The following is a 13,268-nucleotide window of genomic DNA, read 5'->3' as shown; positions in this document are numbered from 1 at the left end:
AAGGTGATAAGCCTATCGGCTACGCATCATTACCTTCTCATGTGAAGGTCAATCAAGCAAATTGTTCCTAGTCAGATGAGAAGTGGTCTAAGAGGGCCAAGACGGCCAAGATCCCATACTTATCCATGGCGGGTACCTTGATGTATGCCATAATAGCCACCTGACCTAACATAGCCTTTGCAGTGGGAGTTGTGGCTCCTTATATGGCAACACCCAATTGACAACATTGGGATGCCGTGAAGGGTATTATGACATACCTTAATAAGGGCACTGTAGATATGTGCATCTAATATGATAGTCATGATACTAGAGTCATGGGCTACACAAATTTTGATTATGCAAGACATGAAGTTCCATCAATGGCTATTGTCAGAGGTGGTATTTCTTGGATGTCCAAGGTGCAAAAATGCATGGCCTTATATACTATTGAGGCTGAGTACATTGTAGCTACAGTGGCTTACAAGGATGACCTATGGTTAGGCTGTTTGGTTTTAGACGTTGGTACAACTATGACTCCTATATTGCATTCAGACTCTATGAGTGCTATTCAATTGGCACGCAATCACATCTTTCTTGCAAAGACCAAGCACATTGAGGTCCAAGATCTCAACTGATAAGAATCTTGTCAAGACCTCAACTAACAAGAATCTTATAGAACTACTCACTAAAAGTCCCCTAGTGGAATGTTATGCCTTCATTAAGAAGATGATATGCATAAGATGGGATGACATCTATTCCTCATCCTATTATACTCATATGTACACGCTGTATGTTGTTGTTTTTTTGTTGTTTTGTCCACACTTAGGAACATTCTCCTTTAAGTAGGAGATTATTGGGGGTTAAAGGCCGCCTATGCCTAGCTACCAACATTTACTTGTACTTTACTATCTCCACACATATAGACTACATGTGGCGACCACCCATCTCTATCACCTTATTCACTATTCTTTACATGACAATAGAATAAGGGAAGGTAGCTTGCATATTTTGACCATTAGAGTTCCCACATATCATATTTCTCTCTCTTGCTTTTTAGAAATCTTATCACCCAATAATGGCTTGCTAGATGGCCAATGAATCAAGTGAATACTTATCTTAGCATCTTTAGTCCAAAAACCATAAGTAAGGCCTATATTAGATAACATACTCTAAACTCTTTCATATGAATATGAGAGGTAGAAAAGGAAGAGAAAATGATCATCAACCATGCTACCATCTAGTAGTAAGCTAGACATGAAATCTAAACTCTTAATTATATAGTATCATCATGCCCTAAGATATTATTACTAGATTTTTCACTTAGAAAATGGGTCCTCTAAGAAAATCAAAGATAGAATACTCCAAAAAGTTTGGGATGGAACTAAAGTTTTTACAAACAAGTTTCATATTCATCAAAGTTTGTAACCTTACAATTTACTCATTTTAAGAGCTCCACATTGATATATGGGTTAATAGGTTTGGATGTGAGGATAAGGATGCTACAAAAAAGGTTCCTTTTACCCTTAGGAAAATTACTTTGCAAACGTAATATGTAAGTCGATAGGGTTTGAACATTAGAGTAATCTTCCCACACAAAAGGAGACCATTAGAGCTTCATGGTGATATGTAAGTCAATAGGATTTGGACATTATAGCCAATTTTGAGACTAAAAGATCTATGAGACAATTTGATTAATTTCTTGATCATAATGTAACTACATAATAGTAGGAGAAGAAAGATACCTTATCAATTGCTTATGTTTCTCTAACTTTAGGTTTGCATCAACATTAAATAATGAAAGCACCTCTCTTTTTCTCTTTCTTCCTTTTTCTCTTGTGTTTCATAGTTTTTTTTAAATGACTTAAGTGAAAAGATATCATATGTTATTTCATGCATATTTTATATTTCAACTTGAACTTCATATGTTTACATTTTCTTATATCCCTAGCATGGTTTTCCATGTGCAACATATTTTACTAAGCAATGGAATATCCTATGTTGAAAATTATGGACCATTGTCAATATGAGATAACGAATGCATTGAGAAATTCCACTACCGAACAAGAATATTTACTTTACAATCACAAGACGTAATGGTAGGCTAACAAAAGCAAAATCCTTGTGTGAGATGCTCAATACTTTCCAAAAAATATAACTTTGATGTACAAATCCATCAAAACACTCCACAGAAACTGAAAAACCATAGAAGATTATTCAAATATTGCTCGATATGAGGTTTCCTATTAAAACAAGTATAACATTCTCTCTATTTGGAGGTATGTGCCTAAAAATTTAGATAATTTTTTTACCACAATCAAGGAAAAGATGGGATAAATTGTTAGAATGTTTGGATTAAGCCTTGATAAGTAGGCAATTGCAAAAGTCACCCTAATCTAAGTACTTGCACCATAGATTGAACTAGAAAAGGGTCGAACAAATAAAAATTCTAGTCAACATTTTGCAATGAATTATTTAAGAATCTAAAGAAATGATAGAGCTCACATTTTCTAGATTCTTGTCTTCTACCGCTCTCTTCTTCTCCCAAAGATTGATGGAATCCACATTTGGTTTGTGTACAGTAATACTTCTATTGACCTCCTTTTCCATCTACTAAATATCAAGGCTTCTTTTAATATCCTTTAACTCTTCTTTGGTGGTCCATTACATTTACCTCTTTAAAGTTTGCTATATCAAGCTCCCTTGGCATAGTATTCTCCTTCTCAATGAGGTATACCTCCTAAATATCCATGTTTTCCTATTCAACATTTTCAATCCTCTTAGGGTTGGCTTCTAATTTTTCAAGTCTCTTTGGGTCAATTAGCTCTTTCTAGTAGGCTAAGAAGCACATAAACCTAAAATAGAACTCATACAACTTACACTTCTATTTATTGGATGAATAGTCCAATGTTACTCTGTTATCTTCAAAAAGATTCGGTAGACTTTTCTTTACAACCCTCTAGTTTTTTACTCTTCCCTAAAATAGGTAGTGAATAAAAGTCTTGGATTATGTAACCACTTTTATTCACAAGATGCCTTGTTCTATGTTGAATGGTGCTTAGAAGATTTCTTGGCATTGTGAAAGCAACAAGCCTATTGAGCTTCACAAGGAGGAAAAACTAACTTCTCAACTAGTGATTCCTCTGCATTAACAACTTCTTCTCATATATAATTCCCCTCTATGCAAGGGTCCTTTGAGGCTTGTGCATCAACCTATCTCCTCTCTAATGGCTAGATCTAATAGGGAATCTATATGACCAAATGGCTCATTTACGACCCCCATTGGTACTAAAAAAATAGAAAAACCATCCAAGGATAGGGTAAATTAGCAAATTTTGGAATTGAAACTGGTCTAGATCCTCTAGCACAATAAAAGGAAATTCAACATTGTCAAATTGCCTCCAAGAGGTTGTATGATCTACATGCAAAATGAATGCATTTCTTTATATTTGGCATATTTTAAGACTTACCATTGCATATTCATGTAATTGTGAAGACCAAATGCCAAAAATGCAACAATATTTTGTAGAAAACATGAAATGCAACAATGCACATGCACATTCCAACATCACTCATCCATCAAACAAATTGATGCTTAAGCTTACCAATAGGTGGCACCTATAATGGAATCTCTTACAATTGGAGTTCAAGTTCAAAAGCATCTTGTCCCTCGACATCCTAAAGTATCCTCTCTTGTTTGGATAATATTGCGCAAGGCAATATAGTCTGGTGGTGAAAAGGAAAAAACTAGGAATAGATGTGGGCATGTGTCCCATATGTAATTATGCTCAATAATCTATTTCTTGTTTATTTCTTTATAGGTGCAATTCTCTCTTGTCATGGGCAAAAGATGGTAGTATGAAAAATGAAATTGCAAGAATGCTATTAGAAATCAAATATATAAGCACAAGCTACTAAATACTACTATATGCAATACAAAAAAGAAATATGAGGATGGGTCACCCATAGCCTATATCTACCTATTACATACCCTACCAAATGGATGTTGTCATATATAATCTTTTGGAAGTTGTTGTAGTCTTTTCATTACAATCATCCTTTGACTGTAGCCCCTTCCCTCAAGTGGCTAGTGAATAAATTTCATAGACTCTATATCCACTTTCTCATCCTAGAATAGAACTCATCCAAGTTATACTTCTACTTATGGGATGGATAGTTCAATGGGGCTCTAAAATCTTCTAAGAGTTGTTTTAGCCTTTTTATTGCAATCCTCCTTTCTCAAGTGGCTAGTGAATAAATTTCATAGGCTCTATATCCACTTTTCTCAAGTGGATACTGAATAAATTTCGTAGACTCTATATCCACTTTCTCATCCTGGGATAGAACTCATCCAAGTTATACTTCTACTTATGGGATGGATAGTCCAATGGGGCTCTACAATCTTCTAAAAGTTGTTTCAGCCTTTTTATTGCAATCCTCCTTTCTCAAGTGGCTAGTGAATGAATTTCATAGGCTCTATATCCACTTTCTCAAGTGGATAATGAATAAATTTCGTAGACTCTATATCCACTTTCTAATCCTGGGATAGAACTCATCCAAGTTATACTTCTACTTATGGGATGGATAGTTCAATGGGCTCTACAATCTTCTAAAATTTGTTTTAGCCTTTTTATTGCAATCCTCCTTTGATTGTAGGCCCTTCCCTCAAATGGATAGTACACCAAAAAAGAACCAAAAATCCCTAAGGAAGACCCCAAGATAACATCATACAAGGAGGCACAAGGTGGGTCATCCCCTAGAAGGCCCCTTGCAAAGGATTTTTATTGAATTGTTGGAAATTTTATATTTTATTTGTACCCAAGGATACAAAGTTAAAGAGGTCTAGAGAAACCAATGCAAGTGCAAAGAATCAAAAATCCCCAAGGAGGACCCTACAAGGACACCAAGCAAGGAGGTGTAGGGTGGGACATACATAACCTTTTGTATTGTACATACATGATCTTGACCAAAGTCAATACATTCTCAATCATTTTTGCATTGTGTCTTTTGAGCATTTTGAATATACTTTGATGTACATTTTAATATAGCTAGTACCACAGACCAATGCAATAAATTTTCTCAACGATTATCTTTGTAAGAGGACTAAAATGTCTCCTAATATTCCAATGCATATGCATATGCATAGCTTGGCAATCATCCTTTCCAAATATCTTAGAATGATTAACACCTCTCATTGTTAACCATTAGTCGAGCTAATACCACAAAAACTATCAATGTAATAAATTTTCTCAATGATTATCTTTGCAAGAGGACTAAATGTCTCCTAATAGTCTACTACATATGCATATGCATACCTTTGGCAATCGTCCCTTCCATATATCTTTGAACGCCTAACATTCCTCGCTTTTAACCATTAGCTTTCTTTTCACTAAAAGGCTTCACTAAATCATATGTCTTGCTTTCATTAGTGCACTACGAACCCCCTCTATAGCTTGTGAAAGAACATGCTTGCCTCCAATCCTTGGAGCTCAATTCAATATTGCTCTAAAGTTGCTATAATGTCCCACATTAATCAACCTTTGCATTTCTTGAAATATGAACCAAGAATCAAGTCCATTAAGAGCAACATTTAGATTGTAGCAATAGCATTAATGATGGATGATGAACAAGTTTGACATCAAATTACATTAGGGTCTACCTTCTTTCTTACTAGTTCTAAGTAAGCCAAAGCATGCCTCTTGTTATGAAATGAATCCTATTTGAGAATGTTTAATGCATCTATTGGTAATGTGGCACATATCTCAACCCTCCATGTGATCTCCCCCTTCAACTAAGTGCTTGTGTGCATGTCTACTACTAAGCATTTCAACTAATGACTTTATTTTTTATGCATCGTTATTATTGATAAGGATAGTCCTTTGTGGAGGCTAGAATCAAACCCACACCCCCTCGTTCATTGTCATGAACTCTAAAACTAGCTAGGCTATGCCCCCGACCACGATTTCAGCCATTATTTATTCTACAAGGACTTCTCAAATGCCTCACTTCTATGTTTTGGCAAGTATCTAGTGTCATTCTACTTGAAGTCATAAATGAATGACATGTATTATTCACACTTTGCAAATGAAGTTCAATTGCATGAACTCGTTCATCTCCGCATATCAATTGTATTGAGAACTTGTTTAGTTTTCCTTTTTAAAGTTTGCTTGCCTAACTACCAAGCGTCAAAAATATGAGATTCACTATTGCAAATCTAGGTAACCTTCTAATATGCATCTTATTTGCATTTGCCTTCAGTGTTGAGTTCATAGGACCAATCCTTTTATGTGAAATCTCAATATCCTAATTTTGCCAATTGCACACATAATTTCCACAAGAAAATAACAAAACAAGACTCCGCGTACAATTGCAAGAGAGAGCTCATAATTGCTTTCTATGCTAAAGCCACCAGCTGAAACAAGGTTCTGCACACAATATATGGGCCCAAATAACCCAAGTTCATAATGTTGATATGTTCACAATCAACAAAGCTTACACAGCTTACACAAATTGAGTTGACTGCCTGACTATTAGACATGTAATTTCCGCGACAGCCTCTTGGTAATTAAGATATCAAATAGCAACATCTCTTGTATTCCAGCTCATAATTGGATTCCATAATAATGCTAGCAGCTGAAACGAGGTTCTGAACACAATTTTATCCTCACATGTCACTTCTGAATAACATTAAAGTTCTCAAAACTAGCATTCTTCACCATAAGAACAACATGAATATCTAGCTCTTATACATCTTTTCCAAATGATGTCTTTAACAATCAAGCTTACTCAATTGTTTAATGCTTACACCAAATAAAATTTCTCATATCATTTTTTTCAGTTACAAGAAGCTAATGCAGCTTACTTTATAATGTCAATTTTACATTCCTAATCCCCCCCTTCGGATAGGTGTGGACTGAGATGTTAGGTAGGGGCATATCAAACAGATTTTCATGACACCAACATGCACAATGCCGTTTTGCAGGAAACCCGAATGGAGCTAATCTTTGTTCTACACTGAACATTGAAAGCAAAGCTGAACTAGCATTTTACACCTATAAATATTATCCTCGCATTACTGGGATGATGATGTTGAATACAAAACAGCCAGAAGCTGACAATCAAAGATACATTTATTCACCCTATGTAATGATCTATTGTGCTGGTCAAAACTTCCTATATTTAACACATATACCGGACAGTCATGAAACTCTCAACACTATCATACACTCGTCCACGTGGGAGACTCATAAACAGTCTTCATTACAATCACGGATGATACTTCAAAACATATCATGCATACCGCCTTGTCCCACTCTGTAAGGCCGTTTTCCTCTGTGCAGGAGGATTCATCTTTCCCCGCACTTGTGCAGTTTTTGGAATATCTGGAACTTCCAACACTTGCACAGTATGTTGCCTTTTCACTGTTGCATAATACAGCAGGGAATGTTAAGCATGCACAAACATCAAGACTCAACTAAATCAGTGAAGTCAATTCAGCATATCAAACAGTTTGACAGCTTCAAAACAATCAAACCAACTAACCATCTCGAGCTAGCTGATACCCATCATTGAGTTTCCTCTTGGACACCTCGAGTTTTTCCTCCAGGTTTTCAGATTGAGACTTAGCTGAACCCTTCTACAAAATTAAATGGCCAGTATGAGTAAAATGATATGCTTCTTATGGAATGAATGTACTTCTAAGCCAAACATAATCTCCAAAGTGGATAAAGCAGCCAGCAGTACACAGTTCGCTTCAGAATGTCGGCAGGCCATTCAGAGTCAACACTTACATTTACACCCAAGGGTTTCATGCTCCTGTCTCCACTGCTTGAACAGGTTCTGCTAGTTGTGGAAGCTTCAACAGATCTTGCTGTGGGGTGGTTTGTCATAACTCTTGCTTTGGTTAAGTCACTGACTGGTCTCCCTGGTCCAGAGGCAGCTACATGACTTGTTTTGCTCGGTTGGCCATCAAAAGAGTCCAACTGAGCAGAGTCGTTCCTTCGTTGGCTGAATGATAGTCGAGGCACTGATTCGAACTTTTGCTCGCTGCTATGCCTATTTGTACTGCCCCTTTCGTCTGCTGCACTGCTTCGGTTAGTACTTGCCTTAGCATCATACTCACTGCCATCAGTCATGATGCTCCTCGATGCTGAGTAATGAATATCATCTTTCAAGGAAAATGCATTCTCATTGCATGGGTCATCTATGTTTGCTGGGTGTGCACCTGCACATTTACAATGTGACTGGTAAGCTCCACTAATAATGCACACATTCAAATGACCTAGCAGAATCACAACTGTGACTGCAAGCACTTACAGTAATCATCATCCAGAAGGTTGAAAAGCTGTGCAACCAACCGTATATCACAACCTTAGAATAGGCAAGAAAGACCACGCTAGCACTTTGCTTAATAAGGGAGACAACTGCAGTGAACACCCTCAGAAAAAATGCACACTGCAACATACCTGAGACATCTCATCAGGAGTTGTTCTAGCAGCCAGCAAAGCACCCTTATCGAGTGGTGGTGATGGCAGTCCCACATGTTCCGTATCAGTTTCTAGTATTCTATCATTCTCTGAACATTCCATGGCACATTGATCACAATGTGCAAAATAGGCAAAACGAAGGAGTGCTGAAAGTTAACAAGTAAACGATCTTGTAGGCTTGAGTACCTGTGACAGCAGCAGCAGCTACATCTTCCACATTTTTTACCCAGTCATCAACCATTTCTCTCCAACTCCTACAATGTTTCAAAAACAAGAGAAACAAAACCACCTCAACTGTGATGCATAACTGATAAGATAATGAAGAAAGAAATCCTATTTTGACAAGACCCATTATAACAGAGACAGAACAGAACCACAATCTGCTACCTTAAGAGTATACATTTAGTCTGCTTACATGGAGAACCCCAAAGTTTGTTTCTTGAGAGCCTCAGTATCTCACCTGACAAGCTGCTTGCCTAGAGCACGCACACGCTTGGAAGTGTGTTTTCGAAGAGCATTCACCTGTTTCCCTATCTCAGTAGCCTGTTGCAAAAAGGTAGCTCAATGTTTACTGCTGTAACAAAACATCTGTAGTGCATTATAGCTTTGAATCTACACCTATGCTACTAAAGAAAGCTCTGGCCAATGATAACAAGCATCATTCAAAAGAGAATGAAGTGCAATGCATCATACCAACAATTTTTCGTCATTGGACTGTTAAAATCTACAATGTAGAACTTGTTTAGGAGGGTATAAGTAATGTATACACAACCTTAAGAGCTTCCACTGTAATCTGCATATACTCCAACTGTCTCAAAGCCTCAAAGATCACATTTTCAGGCTGTTTCCAGAACAATGGAAAAACAGCCAAATTAGAACACCATAAACGTTGATGGTGTATAGACCAAGAAAAGGAGCTATTTTTGCAAGACTGCAATCACATACTTTTTCATTGTCTGCAATCAAATCCTTAATCCGCTGAATGTCTTTCATCATTAGTGTGTCCTCCTCCATCTCATCTGTAAGAGCTTCAGCATCTGCCTGGCTGCAACAAAGTTGTTCATCCTCCACTCTTTCACTGGGAATTCTGCCTTTCTCAAGCCTTTTAGCCTCACTTTCCTCCCTGAGATCAGTCACGTCTGTCACCACTGATCCACTCAGCACAGTAGCACCGATATTCCCCGAATGCAACTTCAGCAGCCTTCTTGCAAACAGGGTTTCTGCTATCTCACTCCGTTTCTCCTTAAAATTGACAGGGAAATCTGTGGCCGCAAGGATGATGGCTTTTTCAATGACAGTCCATATGTCTGCTCCTGATTTTGCAAAATAGGACCTCCATTGGTCCATGATCTCGAACTTTGTCCTATGGCAGTGTCTGTATCAGTCCAAGGTGGGGCGATTTTCTTAATTTCTAAGCTCAACCATAAAATGTTCCTGACAAGAGAATCCTGCGGTCTTGATGGCCCTTAGCCCATTCTAGCGATGTGGCAAAACAGCTCCTTTGATACCCTGCACATTGGATTACAGACACCAAATAAACAATTCTATAAAAGCAAAAAAGATGTAACCTTGAGAAAACTAACTGAAGCTGGCTCAAATTGGCCAAAGGATCAAAGTGTGGGTCTTTTCAGAGGAATCATTCAAGGTGTGGGTCTGTTTAGAGGAACCCACCGCCCAATCACAGAGTACAGACAGACTCCACTGGATGTTTCAAAGCTCAAATGGAGGGCCACAAGGGAAATCAAAAGGAGGTTATAAATGACTGATACATGATACAGCTTCAACTAACCTTTCTTGAGAAGGATTGCAGCCAGGAAGATGAACAGGTGCAACCAGCAAGCATGCAGGAGGGGAGGAGAGAAAGAAGAGAAGAGAGGAGGAAAAGAAGGAAAGAAACAGGGGGGAAAGAAAAAAAGAAAGGACTACTACCAACAAAACACTTTACTACTGAGAAAGGAAGATGCAATTTTGATCAAACCTGAGGGATGCAAAGCACAAGCAGGAAGAAGCAAAACAAAACTGTGAAAGAACGTGACGATCACACACGCACACACACACACACACGAAAGGTCTAAATTCATCATCAAATTGTGTGCCCAAAACATTCTCCTTGTTCAGAGAACCAGAAAGATGACAGACTGGACACCATGGATGCTACATATCTGTGTTTCTCTCTCTCTCTCTCTCTCTCTCTCTCTCTCTCTCTCTCTCTCTCTCTCTCTCTCTCTCTCTCTCTCTCTCTCTCTCTGTGTCGCAGAAACATAAGATCACACTGATCGTGGTGCTATTACACAATGTATGAATCGATAGAGTGATGATTCTTACGTTCAGTCGCATTCTTTCTGTCTGTATTTCTTCTCAATTCCTTCTCTGGCTTGATCAGGCCCTCCCTCCCTCCCTCTCTCTCTCTGTCTCTCTCTCTTTTTGGGAGCATTAAAAAAAGACGGTAGCATACAACAGATTATGCTTCCATCATCATCAGCTTTCTTCTCCCCTCAGCCTTCTTTCTTCTTCTTCTTCTTCTTCTCCTCAAGTTCTCATCGTTATGATGGCTTTTTTACCACAATATCATGATTGATTTACATACGCCTGTTCAACCCACGCCCAATTAACCGCGGTTCAGCATTAACCCTGGTTAAGTTTACATTGTTCACATGCTTAGTGACCTCTACATGATAAGTTTTCAACAATTTCCCACGCAAGAAAAGGAGACTCTTTTCCTTGTTTTTCCCTACAGTATTCAACATCGTGAGCTTCTCCTCTAAGGCACCACATACCTGGCTAAGCGCAATCAGTGGTAGCGCGTTGCTAGCCCTAGGTTAGGGGCCCGCAACAACCGCACCTAGCTAGATATGCACTCCCTCCCTTAACAGAAGCTCATGATGCTGCTATAATTCACAATATGGGAATTATAGTGAGACTTTGTCTAAAACTTCTTGTGCTAGTCTTCTAGCAATTGATTTACACAAGCTAAGACTCATCCTTGCATGGCACACCACACCAATGCCGAAGGGCTATTGTTTATTCTAGCCTTCTAACTTCATATTGTAAAGGGTTGATAATTGAACTAGCTACAAATCTCCCTCGAAACTACGGATTTTTACTAGACACAACCTTGTTAAGTACCTTAAAACTTCACATTTACTCGTGTTCTTTGGGCCGCTATTTCTACAAGTCATTAGAATCCCCCATCATGAATCCCTAAGATTCAACTTAGTTTATGCTAGAACCCTAAGGAACACCACCATGTAGCACAAAACATTAAGCAAACTAATAATCACAATGTAAGCTCTAGGGTGATAAAAGCTTATAAAAAATACATAGATAGACTATCAAGTCATCCTTTCCCATATATATCACTATGTCGAAGCACATGTAGAAGATGTGTCCTTGACAACAATGCTATTTTCCTTATTATTGATATACTTCAACTTCAACCATCCGCAACAAACTCTTACACATTTTCACTCCCTAGAATAACTATGTTTTTATGTATTGGTATGCTCAAAGTTTAAACATAAGTTTCAATGGTCACAAAGCATCATCAAAGTACATGATTAGGACAAGATTTTGCATTAGAAAGACTTCATAAAACCAAGACTTTCAAAATATTGTATGGTTGTATAAAAGACACACGTGTGTGTTCGAGATTCCTTCAACCTTTCTTGTACACTTTAGTGTGTGCGTGCGTGCGTGCATGTGTGTGTGTGTGCACGCATGCATGTGCATATCCAAGCTTTCCCTTTCATATGCATTTTACATAATACTCTTAAGCCCTTCATCTGAACTCGTAAGTGCATTATTTAATGGAAAACATATTGGGGAACTGAGCCAAATCCTTTATTCAAAAAGAAAAAGATTTTGTTGATGTTTTAATAGGACTAGGAAATGGTTGAAATACTTTAAGATTTGCAAGTTTGAGCCTTGTAGCTTGACATTAACTAACGTGGAGTATTGAAGACCAACTAAGAGTTGTGCCTTGCCATTATCATATGATGTTGTACAACACCAACTATGATTCAAACTACCATAAGTAGGCCTAGAAGTGCCCATTCACATGTTCAAAGGCTTATTTTGTACCTTCATGTGAAAGCTAACCATTGCAATAAAAAAGGTATATGGTTTCTTGGAATTTTGTGCTCAACAACTTTGTGCTCAACACCTTGCAACACAAATTCATTGTCCTTTCAATGTAGGAGATGGAAATATGAAGAAAGCTTATAAGTTGTGAAAGCAATAGAGGTAGAAGGTCAAGTGGTATGTTAGGATTTGCCTTTAGTACTAACAAAGGTTATTAGAGTAACAATAATTCTCCTCTCAAAAAATTAGAATTTATCTCGCCATCATGGCACACAAATTTTGCACATTTTCAAAGAAGAAGGATGGTGGGTGTAGTTAATGTGTAAAATGATATATGAGAGTGGGGGTACCTTTTGACATTTGTTGATGTACATATGGAGTCATGGTTGAAAGCCTTAAAGAAGTACATCTTAATAGTGCTAGTTATGTTGCAAACTCTAGTTGAATATCGCATTAAATTCTATACCACAAGTATTAACATGGACTTTATGTATGTTGCTTCAATCCTAATCTTTGGACTCTCACTTTCCTATATATGAAAATGGCCCAAGATTAGTCATCCCCTTCACAAATAACATGTCTAACTAATCTTGTAGTAAATCAATTGTAATTCTTTGACATGAAATTGAAGGCTATGATGCCTTTGGCTATCAAATCCACAAGATGCCTGTAATTTTAGTCGAAAGAATAGTAGTTAGGTTTAATTTGCAATGCCTAAACTGTGCT

General features: G+C 37.7%; 1 protein-coding gene across 3 annotated transcripts; it reads right to left on the bottom strand.

The window, feature by feature from the left end:
- Positions 1-6,782: 6,782 nt before the first annotated feature.
- LOC148010535 (putative mediator of RNA polymerase II transcription subunit 26b) lies at positions 6,783-10,984 on the bottom strand. Of its 3 annotated transcripts, none has more exons than XM_087672049.1 (10): positions 10,788-10,984; positions 9,408-9,971; positions 9,235-9,303; positions 8,923-9,005; positions 8,649-8,716; positions 8,442-8,551; positions 8,293-8,320; positions 7,767-8,200; positions 7,519-7,609; positions 6,783-7,397 (listed from the first exon to the last, which is right to left on the bottom strand). In XM_087672049.1, exons 2-10 carry the CDS (start codon positions 9,807-9,809, stop codon positions 7,267-7,269), a joined length of 1,416 nt encoding a protein of 471 aa, XP_087528175.1. In that variant the 5' UTR covers positions 9,810-9,971; positions 10,788-10,984; the 3' UTR covers positions 6,783-7,266. The 3 variants fall into 3 exon arrangements, with proteins under 3 accessions (XP_087528175.1, XP_087528173.1, XP_087528174.1); XM_087672047.1 differs by having other exon boundaries at positions 6,785-7,397; positions 7,519-7,612; positions 10,788-10,983; XM_087672048.1 differs by lacking the exon at positions 10,788-10,984 and adding an exon at positions 10,252-10,722 and having other exon boundaries at positions 6,785-7,397; positions 7,519-7,612.
- Positions 10,985-13,268: the final 2,284 nt, after the last annotated feature.

Source organism: Lygodium microphyllum, chromosome 29 (assembly GCF_053477565.2).
Source record: "Lygodium microphyllum isolate KBCC chromosome 29, Lygodium_microphyllum_v1.1.10, whole genome shotgun sequence".
Classification (NCBI taxonomy): domain Eukaryota; kingdom Viridiplantae; phylum Streptophyta; class Polypodiopsida; order Schizaeales; family Lygodiaceae; genus Lygodium; species Lygodium microphyllum.
The sequence above is the reverse complement of the archived record's forward strand: the minus strand, read 5'-3'. Positions and strand labels throughout refer to the sequence as shown.

Bases quoted from the DNA above. Each gene is read 5' to 3' on its own strand.
- LOC148010535 (XM_087672047.1), bottom strand. From the start codon at position 9,809: ATGGACCAATGGAGGTCCTATTTTGCAAAATCAGGAGCAGACATATGG. The intron at 8,321-8,441 runs GTATGTTGCAGT...TTGGTTGCACAG, and splicing joins CTCCTGATGAGATGTCTCAG to CTTTTCAACCTTCTGGATGA. The intron at 7,398-7,518 runs GTTAGTTGGTTT...ATTATGCAACAG, and splicing joins GTATCAGCTAGCTCGAGATG to TGAAAAGGCAACATACTGTG.